The sequence below is a fragment of the Salvelinus alpinus genome, chromosome 5 (assembly GCF_045679555.1).
Source record: "Salvelinus alpinus chromosome 5, SLU_Salpinus.1, whole genome shotgun sequence".
NCBI lineage: Eukaryota > Metazoa > Chordata > Actinopteri > Salmoniformes > Salmonidae > Salvelinus > Salvelinus alpinus.
In genome coordinates, this window is record NC_092090.1 from 64,133,411 (window position 1) to 64,148,344 (window position 14,934).

General features: G+C 41.6%; 1 protein-coding gene across 3 annotated transcripts in view; it reads right to left on the reverse strand.

Annotated features, from left to right (window-relative positions):
* The window catches only part of LOC139576502 (17-beta-hydroxysteroid dehydrogenase type 3-like), a 28,405-nt gene extending 13,927 nt beyond the window's left edge, over window positions 1–14,478 (reverse strand). Inside the window, exon 1 of one of the 3 annotated variants that reach the window (XM_071402672.1) lies at window positions 14,083–14,478. In XM_071402672.1, coding sequence (XP_071258773.1) covers window positions 14,083–14,344 — 262 coding nt within the window. In that variant the 5' untranslated portion in view covers window positions 14,345–14,478. The remainder of the gene's footprint in view (window positions 1–14,082) is intronic. The other 2 variants (XM_071402673.1, XM_071402671.1) reach the window with 2 other exon arrangements.
* Window positions 14,479–14,934: the final 456 nt, after the last annotated feature.

Consider the following 14,934-nt stretch of genomic DNA (forward strand, 5'->3'; position numbering starts at 1 on the left):
ATGTCAATTAGCCTATCAGAAGCTTCTAAAGCCATCTTCTAAAGCCAAATCATTTTCTGGAATTTTCCAAGCTGTAGGCACAGTCAACTTAGTGTATGTAAACTTCTGACCTATTTGAATTGTGATACAGCGAATTATAAGTGAAATAATCTGTCTGTAAACAATTGTTGGAAATATTACTTGTGTCATGCAAACTAGATGTCCTAACCAACTTGCCAAAACTATAGTTTATTAACAAGAATTTTGTAGAGTGACTAAAAAAAGAGTTTTAATGATTCCAACCTAAGTGTATGTAAACTTCCGACTTCAACTGTATGTACAAATTAGAATCGTGCAATAGCAGAGCAGAAGAGAGTTGCCACATCAACGTTACACTCAATTAATTAGTTCAGTTATGAGTTAGTTAAATGTTATATTCCCGGTACTTAAAAAAGCACCCCATTTCTAAAAACTGTATCCATTTATGTCCATTTATTGTTTATTCGCCTAAGCATGTGTGTCATCCACATGGGGGGGCTAGTTACACCATAGTACCCTATATAAATATTTGTGCATAAAGGCATTATTTCCACCGCCATGTCTCGCATAATTATTTTTACCACCACAAAATGAGCCCACCATGTCTTACAGCTGTCTTGATTTTTTTTTATATGGCATGACTTTACTCACATATGAACTGTGGATGACATGGTGTGGTCCTTCCACTACGACTTGGGAAACAATGCAGTGTATTAGGCTACAGATGAAATAAGTTAATGAACTTCACAGGGTGGTGAAAAAGTGCACAGTGATGAGCTTGATGCTCCTTTCCCAAAAATATCTAGGGTCTTATCCGGTGACATGATGATCGATGCTTGACTGCCGTTTGACAAATAAAAATAATAATATCATCATGTAGACTACACTCTTAGAAAAAAAGGTGCTTTCTAGAACCTTAAAGGGGTTTTTCAACTCTCCCCATAGGATAACCCTTTGAAGAACCCTTTTGGGATACATGTAGGGAACACCGCACGCGCATGCGCGCCACGTCTATTTCTATGGGCACAAACACTGTTCATGACACAAACTGTTCACACCCCTCTTGTTGGCAGAGGGAACATTTTGCAGGTTTAAAGCTTATTTCCTGTAATTCTGCACTTTATCTTTGGGCGCAGAGAACATTTTGCAGTTTCAAAGCAAGTTTTCTTGCAATTATATACATTTTGCCATGTTTAATGTGACTCAAACATTACAACAAAATCTATGAGCTAAAAAAAATTTGCTAAAAGATAGCCGACATGGGCTACAGCTAAAATATAGCCTACATGGGCTACAGCTAATAGATAGCCGACATGGGCTACAGCTAATAGATAGCCGACATGGGCTACAGCTAATAGATAGCCGACATGGGCTACAGCTAATAGATAGCCGACATGGGCTACAGCTAATAGATAGCCGACATGGGCTACAGCTAATAGATAGCCGACATGGGCTACAGCTAAAAGATAGCCGACATGGGCTACAGCTAATAGATAGCCGACATGGGCTACAGCTAATAGATAGCCGACATGGGCTGCAGCTAAAAGATAGCCGACATGGGCTACAGCTGATAGATAGCCGACATGGGCTACAGCTAAAAGATAGCCGACATGGGCTACAGCTAAAAGATAGCCGACATGGGCTACAGCTAAAAGATAGCCGACATGGGCTACAGCTAAAAGATAGCCGACATGGGCTACAGCTAATAGATAGCCGACATGGGCTACAGCTAAAAGATAGCCGACATGGGCTACAGCTAATAGATAGCCGACATGGGCTACAGCTAAAAGATAGCCGACATGGGCTACAGCTAATAGATAGCCGACATGGGCTACAGCTAAAAGATAGCCGACATGGGCTACAGCTAAAAGATAGCCGACATGGGCTACAGCTAATAGATAGCCGACATGGGCTACAGTTAATAGATAGCCGACATGGGCTACAGCTAAAAGATAGCCGACATGGGCTACAGCTCATAGATAGCCGACATGGGCTACAGCTAAAAGATAGCCGACATGGGCTACAGCTAAAAGATAGCCGACATGGGCAACAGCTAATAGATAGCCGACATGGGCTACAGCTAAAAGATAGCCGACATGGGCAACAGCTAATAGATAGCCGACATGGGCTACAGCTAAAAGATAGACGACATGGGCTACAGCTAAACACTATAATTCAAGATGTTTTTATTTTATACAGTGTCATGCTAGCAGTGTCATGCTAGCAGTGTCATGCTAGCAAAATACCAATATATTATTTTAATAAACTGCAGAACTAATTTGGAGTGTTTTCGATATTGCTGCGGTATTTGCATTTCGCTACACTCGCAATAACATCTGCTTACCATGTGTATGTGACCAATAAAATTGGATTTATTTCTCTATGGTCCTAAATAACAAACTCAGCCATACCTTCTGAACACGGGTCAGTGCCTGGCTTAGAGATCGAACTAAAACACAAAATGTGGATGAAAGATGTTCGGCTTCACCTTGCCTCACCAATTCAACAGGTCAGAAAAATGTTGTTCTTTGTGTTTGACTCATATTCATATTCTTGGGAAACGTTTCATTAATTTTGATTGATGGGGTGACACACACACACACACACACACACACACACACACACACACACACACACACACACACACACACACACACACACACACACACACACACACACACACACACACACACACACACACACACACACACACACACACACACACACACACACACACACACACAGTGCTTTCAAAAGACAACTTGGATGACTGTTCAAAACTATTTTTCCCAGTAAGAGCTAGTTCTTTCGAAGTTCCCAGTCGTCTTGAACGCACCCAAGTCTATAATAAGCCAGACATGATTTATAGTTTATGAGAAGCACATTTATATATTGATAATAATGTGGTTTAGCGATGTTCTTTAGTTAGTTGATCACCTGTGGACGAGAAGAAATGTGTTAGTTTGAGTTGGGCGCACCGGCAATTGGTTTGACGCCCAAACAATTTGTTGGGCGTCTCCAGATAGATAAAATATATACACTACCGTTCAAAAGTTTGGGGTCACTTAGAAATGTCCTTGTTTTTGAAAGAAAAGCAATTTTTTTGTCCAATAAAATAACATAAAATTGATCAGAAATACAGTGTAGACATTGTTAATGTTGTAAATGACTATTGTAGCTGGAAATGGCAGATTTTTTATGGAATATCTACAGGCGTACAGAGGCCCATTATCAGCAACCATCACTCCTGTGTTCCAATAGCACGTTGTGTTAGCTAATACAAGTTTATCATTTTAAAAGGATAATTGATCATTAGAAAACCCTTTTGCAATTATGTTAGCATAGCTGAAAACGGCTGTGCTGATTAAAGAAGAAATCAATCTGGCCTTCTTTAGACTAGTTGAGTAACTGGAGCATCAGCATTTGTGGGTTCGATTACAGGCTCAAAATAGCCAGAAACAAAGAACTTTCTTCTGAAACTCATCAGTCTATTCTTGTTCTGAGAAATGAAGGCTATTCCATGCAAGAAATTGTCAAGAAACTGAAGATCTCATACAACGCTGTGAACTTCTCCCTTCACAGAACAGCGCAAACTGGCTCTAACCAGAATAGAAAGAGGAGTGGGAGGCCCCAGTGCACAATTGAGCAAGAGGACAAGTACATTAGAGTGTCTAGTTTCAGAAACAGACGCCTCACAAGTTCTCAACTGGCAGCTTCATTAAATAGTACCCACAAAACACCAGTCTCAACGTCAACAGCGAAGAGGCGACTCCAGGATGCTGGCCTTCTATGCAGAGTTCCTCTGTCCAGTGTTTGTGTTCTTTTGCCCATCTTAATCTTTTCTTTTTATTGGCCAGTCTGAGACATGGCTTTTTCTTTGCAACTCTGCCTAGAAGGCCAGCATCACGGAGTCGTTTCACTTCAAGTCAAAAGGTTTGACAGCAATACTGTATGCAATTCAAGTCAGTTGGGAACAGGTTTTTTATGTCTCAATACCTTGGCATCGGGTCTATGAACTGACATATAAAACAATTGACACATCAATCCATTTGTTTCAATTTAAGCTATTATATTAAATACTTGCTACAAAGACATTTATGTTATACGCCCACCAACCACCCTATTTTCACCTTAGGTAACCTTCTGTCTTATGTACATTGCATTCGGAAAGTATTCAGACCCCTTCACCTTTTCCACATTTTGTTAAGTTACAGCATTATTCTGAAATGTATTAAATATTTTTAAATCTACACACAATACCCCATTATAATTAGCCCTTGATCAAGGCAGTTAACCCACGGTTCGTACACCGTCATTGAAAATAAGAATTTGTTATTAATTGACTTGTCTAGTTAAATAAAGGTAAAATACATTTAAAAATGACAAAGCAGAAACAGGTTTTTAGAAATGTTTGCAAATGTATTACAAATAAAAAACAAAAATAACATATTTACATAAGTATTCAGACCCTTTGCTAGGAGACTCGAAATTGAGCTCAGGTGCATCCTGTTTCCATTGATCATCCTTGAGATGTTTCTACAACTTGATTGGAGTCCACCTGTGGTAAACTCAATTGATTGCACATGATTTGGAAAGGCACACACCTGTCTATATAAGGTCCCACAGTTGAAAGTGCATGTCAGAGCAATGAGGTCGAAGGAATTGTCTGTAGAGCTCCAAGACAGGAATGTGTCGAGGCACAGATCTGGGGAAGGGTACCAAAACATTTCTGCAGCATTGAAGATCCAAGAACACAGTGGCCTCCATCATTCTTAAATGGAAGAAGTTTGGAAGCAACAAAACTCTTCCTAGAGCTGGCCGCCTGGCCCAACTGAGCAATCGAGGGAGAAGGGCCTTGGTCAGGGAGGTGACCAAGAACCCGATGGTCACTCTGACAGAGCTCTAGAGTTCTTCTGTGGAGATGGGAGAACCTTCCAGAAGGACAACCGTCTCTGCACACTCCACCAATCAGGTGTTTATGGTAGAGTGGACAGACGGAAGCCAATCCTTAGTAAAAGGCACATGACATCCGCTTGGAGTCAGACTGGGGCGAAAGTTCACCTTCCAAAAGGACAGTGACCCTATGCACACAACCAAGACAACGCAGGAGTGGCTTCTGGTCAAGACTCTGTGTCATGCCCTGATCTGTTTTCACCTGTCCTTGTGATTGTCTCCACCCCCTCCAGGTGTCGCTGATTTTCCCCAGTGTATTTATCCCTGTGTATCCTGTCTCTCTGTGCCAGTTCAACCAGCGTTTTTCCCGTTCTCCAGCTTTTTGCATTTCTCCTTTTCTAGTCCTCCCGGTTTTGACCCTTGCCTGTTTCTGGACTTTGTACCCGCCTGACTGACCATTCTGCCTGCCTTGACCACGAGCCTGTCTGCCACTCTGTATCTCCTGGACTCTGATCTGGTTTTGACCTTTTGCCTGTCCACGGCCATTCTCTTGCCTACTCCTTTTGGATTAATAAACATTGTAAGACTCCAACCATCTGCCTCCTGTGTCAGCATCTGGGTCTCAGCCAGATCCCAGACTTGAACCCGATCAAATATCTCTGGGGAGACCTTAAAATAGCTTTGCAGCGACACTCCCCATCCAACCTGACAGAGCTTTAGACAATCTGCAGAGAAGAAATGTGAGAAACTCCCCAAATACAGGCGTGCCAGGCTTGTAGTGTCATACCCAAGAAGACCCGAGGCTATAATCGCTGCCAAAGTTGCTTCAACTAAGTATTGAGCAAAGGGTCTGAATACTTATGTAAATGTGATATTTCAGTTTTTTTATTTTTAATAACATTTCTAAAAACCTGTTTTTGCTTTGTCATTATGCAGTAGTGTGTAGATTGATGATTTTTGTATTTTTGTATCCATTTTAGAATAAGGCTGTAACGTAACAAAATGTGGAAAAAGTCAAGGGGTCTGAATACTTTCCCGAATGCACTGTAACCTTACCAAACGTAACATATCATACTAATTTGAGTGTACCGGATTTACATTTACTATATATAATTTACTTTATATTGATTCTGCCACGAGGAAACACTGGTACTGTCAATCGGTGGCTCACTTTTGGAGTCAGGTCCAGGCATGGTTGTTATGTCATAATATCAGGGTTCAGATCAACCTGTTACGGGATCTGAAAAACCACGATCCGTCAATGGGAAATATCATTATACTCTTGGGTATAGTGTTTATTTTTACAGCAATATTAGTAGAAATGCTACAAATAGGGAGGTTCAGGACCCTCATAAGACATCATAGTGAAATGGAGGGCTGTATTGCAAATGGAAATAGCAAAATGGCATTATACTGGGAAAGATGGGTGAATCTGTGAACATCGGAGGGTTGGAGTTAAGATCAGAATGAATGGTGGATTGGCCGCTGTGGGTGAAAATCCAGCACTTGAAGAAAGAAGAAATTAGGAATATATGTATAATTATTTAACTACAGGTACCATAGATGTGAGAGAAAATAGCTGTAAGTAGCAGTAGAAGTATTGTTGTCCATTAGTTTATCCCAATCAGGGTAGGTATGGTAGGGTAAAAAAACAATTCAATTGATAGAATCCCTCCCCCCTTCCTCTAAAGTTGTCAGTGATGATATTCGAACACGCAACATTTTGGTTGCTGGACATTCAAGTTATACACCTGACCCTTCTTTCGTTTTTACCTTAAGTAACCTTCTGTTTTACGTAACCATTACCAACCATACTAATTTGAGTGCACTGAATTTACTTTTACTATGTTACGTCTAGTAAATGAGACCATGGCCGGTTTTGCATGGCCTGGTGCCATTCCATTGGTCATTAAGGGAAATCTCCACCCACCTGGGGCACTGGGCCATGCAAAATGAAGTGGCCCAATTGATCATGATGTCACAGTTGGCTTGTTCTCACTGGCTGATGCATGATGGGTCCTATTTCAACCCTGTCATTTCTTTGTTTGAGAGACAGGACCGGGAACGGGTTGGTATGCTGACAGGTTTTTCAGGCATGATTAAGCCTGGGTTTTCTTTTGAACCCATTTTTTTAGTCCAGTTTCTTTTCTTTTGTAAATAATAGTACAATTCGCCGGCTGTTTAGCCTCACTCTGGTAAGAAAAAACTATTCTGCATCGTTGCCTCCTCACTGTTAAAATCCAACCGCCACAGGAGGTTGGTTGCACCTAAATTGGGGCTTGTGGTAATGACTGAATGGTACGAAATGATTTCAAGGTGTTTGATGCCATTCCATATGCTCAGTTCCGGCCATTATTATTAACTGTTCTCCCCTCAGCAGCATCCACTGCCAACCGCACGGTTAACTTCACACACACAGACACACACAGCTGTAGCTGTGGATAGTGAACATAAAAGTTCAGAATAACAACCTTCGAGATGGAACACGAAAGCCCCGGAATGTTCTTCTCTGAGGGGAAGGGAGGGGTGTTGAAGGGAGCGTTGGTTAGTGACCCTATTATAACAAAGGCAGGAGCATCTGAAAGCTGTGGTGTTTGGCTGGAGCTGAGTGGTCTCAGGGCTATCCAAGCTAGCCGGTGTCTCTTTCTCCCTCAATAGCAAGATGTGGTTATCTAGCCTCTGACTGTACAGTGTTAGGAATGTCTGTTCTTCTCCTCTTAACGCTAGTCTTCTCCTGCATCGCTTCAGGGCAGAGAGCTGAAGTAAGAAGTAAGCAGACCAGAAACCTCCCACAGTCAAATTAGAAATCACACGATATGGGACACTACACAAACCAAACACACACACACACACACACACACACACACACACACACACACACACACACACACACACACACACACACACACACACACACACACACACACACACACACACACACACACACACACACACACACACACACACACACACACACACACACACACACATTGAAGGCTACACACACCCCAACCTAACACAGAAAAAGGCTTGATAGTGAAAGAAAAGAGAAACACACTCGCGTTCATTTGATTTCCAATGAGCTGGAAAGACTCCTCCAAGTTAAGGGGAAAGAAAGGAATAATTCACCCTGGAACATACTGTTCTAAAGGCTTTCCCCCCCCCATGTACTTGATTGGAATGGAATGAAAGTGGAGCTTGGGAAAAAAGGAGGCCGTCAGGCTGGGTATTGTTGGTCCTTTATGGTGAAAGAGAACACCACAGCTTTAGCTAGCACTGTGGGAGGCGGAACAGCTCAGCTCAGAGGAGAAGACGGCCCAGTAACACCAGGAGACTGCTGCCTCAGGAACACAGGAAGTTGATGTGTGTTTGTTTAACCTTCAGTCTGTGTTTGTGTGCATGTTTGCGTAGCCTTCAGTGTGTGTTTGTGTCCGTGTTTGCGTTTTGTTTGTGTTGCCCAGAAGATAATCTGTTAGGAAACTGACTCAGAGATTTGTAGCAAAGTCTTGTATAACTAAACCAAGACAGACCACAGCCTGTTGTATCCAATGGGAACAAATGAGTCATAGTGGGCAGAACAAGCAAGAAGGTGGGCAGATCCAAGCACGAGCTAGCGAGATCCTATTGGCGCATTCTAGCATACATCTGCATATTTCTGTTAGGTAACGCCTACTCTGAAGTGCGCCATGTGCAATAACTCAATTCGCCTGTGCAACGCTATTTTGAAAAACTTTTGCAAAGGGTAAAGTCTACAAAACTTAGTCCACTCTGTTCATAACAGATTTTAGTTATGGGACCAGAAAACTTTATTGAGATAAAATGTTTCATTGATGTGAATATGTGCAGAATGTCAGCCAAAATCCATCTCGTTCCATCTTCTCCCAAATGCTGGCCAGTGGGCTTCCTTTCAATACCATATTTGTTCGTGAGTGGAAACGCTAAGCGGATGCTTCACTTTCAGCCTCCCATAGAGGGCTGGCCATCATTGATGACCTCAGTTTAAATGTCATGCTGGTGTGTCAACATCACTGCCTGGTATGGCAACTGTTCTCTCTGCTACTGTACGACAAGCAGTACCGGAGCGCCAAGTCTAGGTCCAAGAGGCTTCTAAACAGCTTCTACCCCCAAGCCATAAGACTCCTGCACATCTAGTCAAATGGCTACCCAGACTATTTGCATTGTCAACCCCCCCCTTTACACCACTGCTACTCTCTGTTGTCATCTATGCATAGTCACTTTAATAACTCTACCTACATGTACATACCACCTCAACTCCCCGGTGCCCCCACACATTGACTCTGTATCGGTACCCCCCTGTATATAGTCTCGCTATTGTTATTTTACTGCTGCTTTAATTACTTGTAACTTTTATCTCTTATCCGTCTTTTTTTTTAAACTGCATTGTTGGTTAGGGGCTCATAAGTAAGCATTTCACTGTAAGGTCTACCTATACCTGTTGTATCCGGCGCATGTGACTTATAAAATGTGATTTATTTGATTTGATACAGCAGATTTCACACGTAGGCTACACGGCAGGGGTATTAAAACCTTATGAGGTCCGGAGTACTGCTGGTTTTCTGTTCTACCTATAATTAATTGCACACACCTGGTGTTCCAGGTCTAAATTAGGGAGTGAATGTTATTTATAATAAGGGTTACATGGAGAAAATCAGACCTCTCTGAAATTGTAATGGATGGCCCTCCCTTCAGCAAAATATATTTGATCTAAACGCTCCCTGAATGCTAGGAGAGAAAAGATAAGTGACCCTCCCCTATACCCAAAATAATAATTAAAACATAGTGGATAGCAGAGAACATGCCTACCATTTACCCTCACTTATTGGACAGACCAGAGCCTTAGATATGCAGTTTTAGAAACTGTTCTTCGTCCTGTAAGCCTTACATGGCAACGCAGGAATTTTTATAGTGCACAGGGCTGCGAGTCATTAGGTTGTGGGTTCACAGACCACCATGGACAAGAGTAGGGGTGGAAATATCTCCTTTATAGTTCAAGCATTGCATGAATCTATCATCGTGTTTGCAGGTCCGAGATAAAATAGCCTTTTATAAACATTTCATGCAATTCTCCATCATTTTACATATTAGCAGAATTTTTTAAATACCACACAAATTACAGAAATTACAGGCTAAGAATGGACAGAGAGATAGGCCTGTGTGTTCATCTTATCATATTTCTCTAATGCCAAATCAGTGTGTCTTGTTTGCAATGAAACTGGCCCCGTTGGCAAATAATTAAATCTGAGACATAGTTAGGAATCGGAGCATGGTACTTTAACAATGTAGGGCTACCTTTCCACCCCAGACAGAGTAGACCTACTGACGCAGGGAAATGTAAGCTTTAACTGCTGGATACTCTTCTCCGTTGCTTAACCCAACGAGAAAAGTGTTTCCCCAAAAGCTGTCTGGGTTTAAACATCTTCTATTGTACAGAAAATGAATAGCTTAATCGACTGATAGGTGACAGAATTATTTTACTTCCAAGCTGAATACGCTTTTTGTCTCCCGGCTATAGAAGGTTGTAGCTCAGCCTCTGAATGTCAAAGAACAAAACAATGATATCCCCATATGCATCTGTCACGTCTTTCCCAGGTATTTTACAGCTTGTTTCTAGCATAAAGCATTGCGGACCAGAGCAATATCATAGATCACTTTATATAATCAGATCTGTTTAATTTTCTTCAAAATCTTAAGCTAACAAGGGGTAGGCCTGTGCTTTGTGTCATTTACTTTAATAAAATGGTAGGCCTATGGCATACCCTCTCATGCCCCCTCAAGATTTGGCATGGGTCCCCAGATCCTCAAAAGGTTTGACAGCTGCACCATCAAGAGCATCCTCACCGGTTGCATCACCACTGGTGTGGCGCTACAGAGGCTAGTGTGTACGGCCCAGTACATTACTTGGGCCAAGCTTCCTGACATCCAGGACCTATGTATATATACTAGGCGGTGTCACAGGAAGGCCCAAAAAATTGTCAAAGACTCCAGTCACCCAAGTCATAGACTCTCTGCTACCGCACGGCAAGCAGTACCGGAGCGCCAAATCTAGGACCAAAGTGCTCCCAAGCCATAAGACTGCTGAACAATGAATCAAATGGCCACCTGGACTATTTACATTGACTCCCCCCTTATTTTTACACTGCTGCTACTCACAGTTTATTATCTATGCATTGTCACTTTACAAATTACCTCGACTAACCTATACCCCCGCACATTGACTCTGTACCGGTACCCCCTATATTTAGCCTAGTTATTGTTGTGTAATTTTGTTGTTACTTAAAAAATTAAAATAAACTTTCATTTATTTAGTAAATATTTTCTTAACTCTATTTCTTGAACTGCATTGTTGGTTAAGGTCTTGTAAGTAAGCATTTCACGGTAAGGTCTACACCTTTTGTATTCCACGCATGTGATAAATACAATTTTATTTGAATTCGAGTCTTGGTTTTACTACCTCTTGTTTTTTTAAATAGGAAGAAATAGGCTCCAACACAAAGGCCTGTTGTTGTTAGTAAAGTCTAATTAAAATGAAGATGGTTTAAATGAATTATGCATACTTCAATTTGCCTACTTTCAGCACCATGAGCTGTCCATTTCCGATTGATTGTGCCGCGGATGCTGCTTCAAGTTTCAGCAGCACAATATAAGTTACTTGAATCTGGTTGAATCTGGAAACATTGTTTTTAATCAAATTAATTATAGTAGTCGCAAGCTATCAAAGTTGACCTCCGGTCCTCCTTCTCATCTTCGCGGACTAGCCTATATAGGCTATAGGCTAATCCGCGCGCAAGACTATTTGGACTGCAGTAGGCCTAATCCCAAAATATTTCCAGAAGAAACCTTTGACTTTCCTCCAGAACTGCCACCGTAGGCCTACACAGCACAGACATTAGTTAGCCACTGTACACTGAGTGTACAAAACATTAGCAACATGCTCTTTCCAAGACATAGACTGACCAGGTGAATCCAGGTGAAAGCTATGATCCCTTATTAATGTCACCTGTTAAATCCACTTCAATCAGTGTAGATGAAGGAGAGAAGACAGGTTAAATAATGATTTTTAAGCTGAGAGCCAATTAAGACATGGATTGTGTATGTGTACCATCCAGAGGGTGAATGGGCAAAACAAAATATTTCACTGCCTTTGACCTGGATATGGTAGTAGGTGCCAGGCGCACTGGTTTGAGTGTGTCAAGAACGGCAACGCAGCTGGGTTTTTCACATTCAACAGTTTCTTGTGCCAACTTGACTCAACTGTGGGAAGCATTGGAGTCAACATGGGCCAGCATCCCTGTGGAACGCTTTCGACACCTTGTAATCCTTGCCCCAAATGAATTGAGGCTGTTTTGAGGGCAATAGGGGGTGCAACTCAATAGTAGGAAGGTGATCCTAATGTTTTAGGACAAAATCAACTGTTCAGAGGAGACTGTGTGAATCAGGCCTTCATGGTCGAATTGCTGCAACCAAACCACTACTAAAAAGGACCCCAATAAAAAGAAGAGACTTGCTTGGGCCAAGAAACACGAGCAATGGACATTAGACCGGTGGAAATCTGTCATTTGTAAAATATAAAATATATTTTGATTTGTCTTACACTTTTTTGGGCTACTACATGATTCCATATGTGTTATTTCATAATTTGTCTTCCCTATTATTCTACAATGTAGAAAACCCCTTGAATGAGTAGGTGTCCAAAATTTTGACTGGTACTGTATACATAACAAAAGTATAATATAATGACGAGATGCTTATGTCTCCGCCCTAACAATGAGAGTCGTTGTCCCAAAGGCGGGAAGGCAGACTACAAGATTAGGTCCAAAATAAGCCCATAAAAATGCATTGGGTTTATTTTGGACAGATTTTGGCGAGAGTGAAACCTCTCCCTTTGCCTCTTCCTCTCTGCCAACAGTAGAAAAGAGGGGAATATCTTCTTTCGCTTGATGTTAACTTTGTTTCACCTAATATTGAGGAAATTACACTAATTGGAGCTAATTACACTCACTGGAGTATCTGACATAGGCTTTGATAAAGTACCCGCGAGTACCAGTCATGGCAAATTACGCTGTCTGCTGGCACTCTTTCTTGACTTGGAATTACATTTTTGCCAACATATTGCTAACCTTTGTTTAACCAGCTAAACAGCTGCAATTAGCGAACGTGTTTGAGACAGGGGTGTCACCCAAAGCTGTGTTGTATTCATTAGGTATGTCTTTCAAAAATGCATTACAAGCGCTAATTTTTATTTTTTTGTATTTACATGACAATTAAGTATTACCTAACATTCCATAATCGTCACAGCCCTAGTTTGGAGTTACATTTCTAGCTAATAGGCTATGTTAGAGTTTACACTTCTTTCAATGTTAATGTGGGCAGGTCAAAATAATGAAAAAACGATTGACCAATTTCATTTCAAAATATTGGATTACTTGTCCTTGTCATCATCATTCACCGGATAATATGATGGGTGTCCCTGGATCGCCGGTTTGCCTGGGTGTGAAAAGGTTGAAGACCCCTGCCGTACACCGTTTACACTTAGTTTAAAGTATCTAAACAGTGTGTAGACATCATGCTCGTTTTTCCTGGGCTCTATATCAGTCAGTTCGATAGTCTCCCCAGGTGACCCTGTCAGATGACACACTTCATCCCCACCAGATAATACAACGTGTCAACATGACATCAACGTGATAATAAAATGGCATTGATAGCTGTGGTGTAAAAAACAACCTTCATTTACCCACCTATATTCTATAAAGCATCCTTACTGATCCACCCAGCTGTGAGTGACCTTATAGAGTGTTTCCCAGACATTTAAAGATCTGGATAATGTTTTAATAATGGGCTTTAATCCCGTTCCAGATAGAACTCTTTGTTCTTCGGTATAATTTGCACAGTGGGGTCACCAGTTGCCACATTTCATTACATCCAGTACAATACCTTAGAAGCAAGTTGAGACCACAAGGTGGAACAGGGACTGAAGTAGGACTTTGTCATGTAGTGCTCATACAAAGACTCAATTTACATCATTCGTTTTTAAAACCTCATGAAATGTGTTTACAGATTTTTCTTCCTAATAAGTTACTTATAATCGGTAATGTAACTTCAGCGCATGTCAGTTATTTATTCTGGGTAAACACACACACAGAGAGAGCTCACCTGCCCACTCTCCCATTGATGTAAAGAAGGAATCTGGCTGCGGAAAGCAAACTCTGGGATAAAGCATCTTAGCGAAGCGGACCATTTTCACTCCATAAAAGACTACGACTGCAGCACCAAGGCAGACAAAGAACAGCTCCATTAAATCCATGGCAAGATCCACTGGCTCTTTAAGATTGTCTGGCTGCAACAACAAACTCGGCCTGTGTGTGAGAATGTGTATGTCTGCTCTGACCACAACACAATTCCTCAGCCCAGACATACACACTGGGGAGTGTCAGGGGGAATAGACAATCCATAGCCACTCCCCCCCCCACACACCTCTCCTGTAGGCTACACAAACCAAAACACACACACACACACACACACATCAAGCTACACCTCCCCTTTCAGTTTAGTACCAAGCATGCAATTTGTCAGATGTAGTCCCTGCCTCTCTGTATCAAATTCAGATTACAGAGTTAGTGTAGAAAGGTTCTTGTGCATTTCCTACCAGCTGCCTTCTTGTTGAATCAAGACAACTTTCTGGAAAAAGCCTTAGTGCTATCCATATGGTATGGACTGTATCTAAGCTATTTTGACATGGGTTACACAGGAAAAAAAACAGCCATGATTGCCAGGAATCACAACTGGGAATAAGACTAGACTAATGGATGCAATATTCTGTACTAGGTGTCTTGGATACTCAGTTTCACCAGCGCATTGAAGAAGACACACTGCTGTGCACAGGCACGGCCTTTAAGGGCTTTATTTGTACTGTTTGAAAATGCATGTTGGCCTTCTTAAGAATGCATCAAGGAGACTATAGTAAATGGAAAGAAACAGAGACAAACCCACGCATTTGCCCAATGC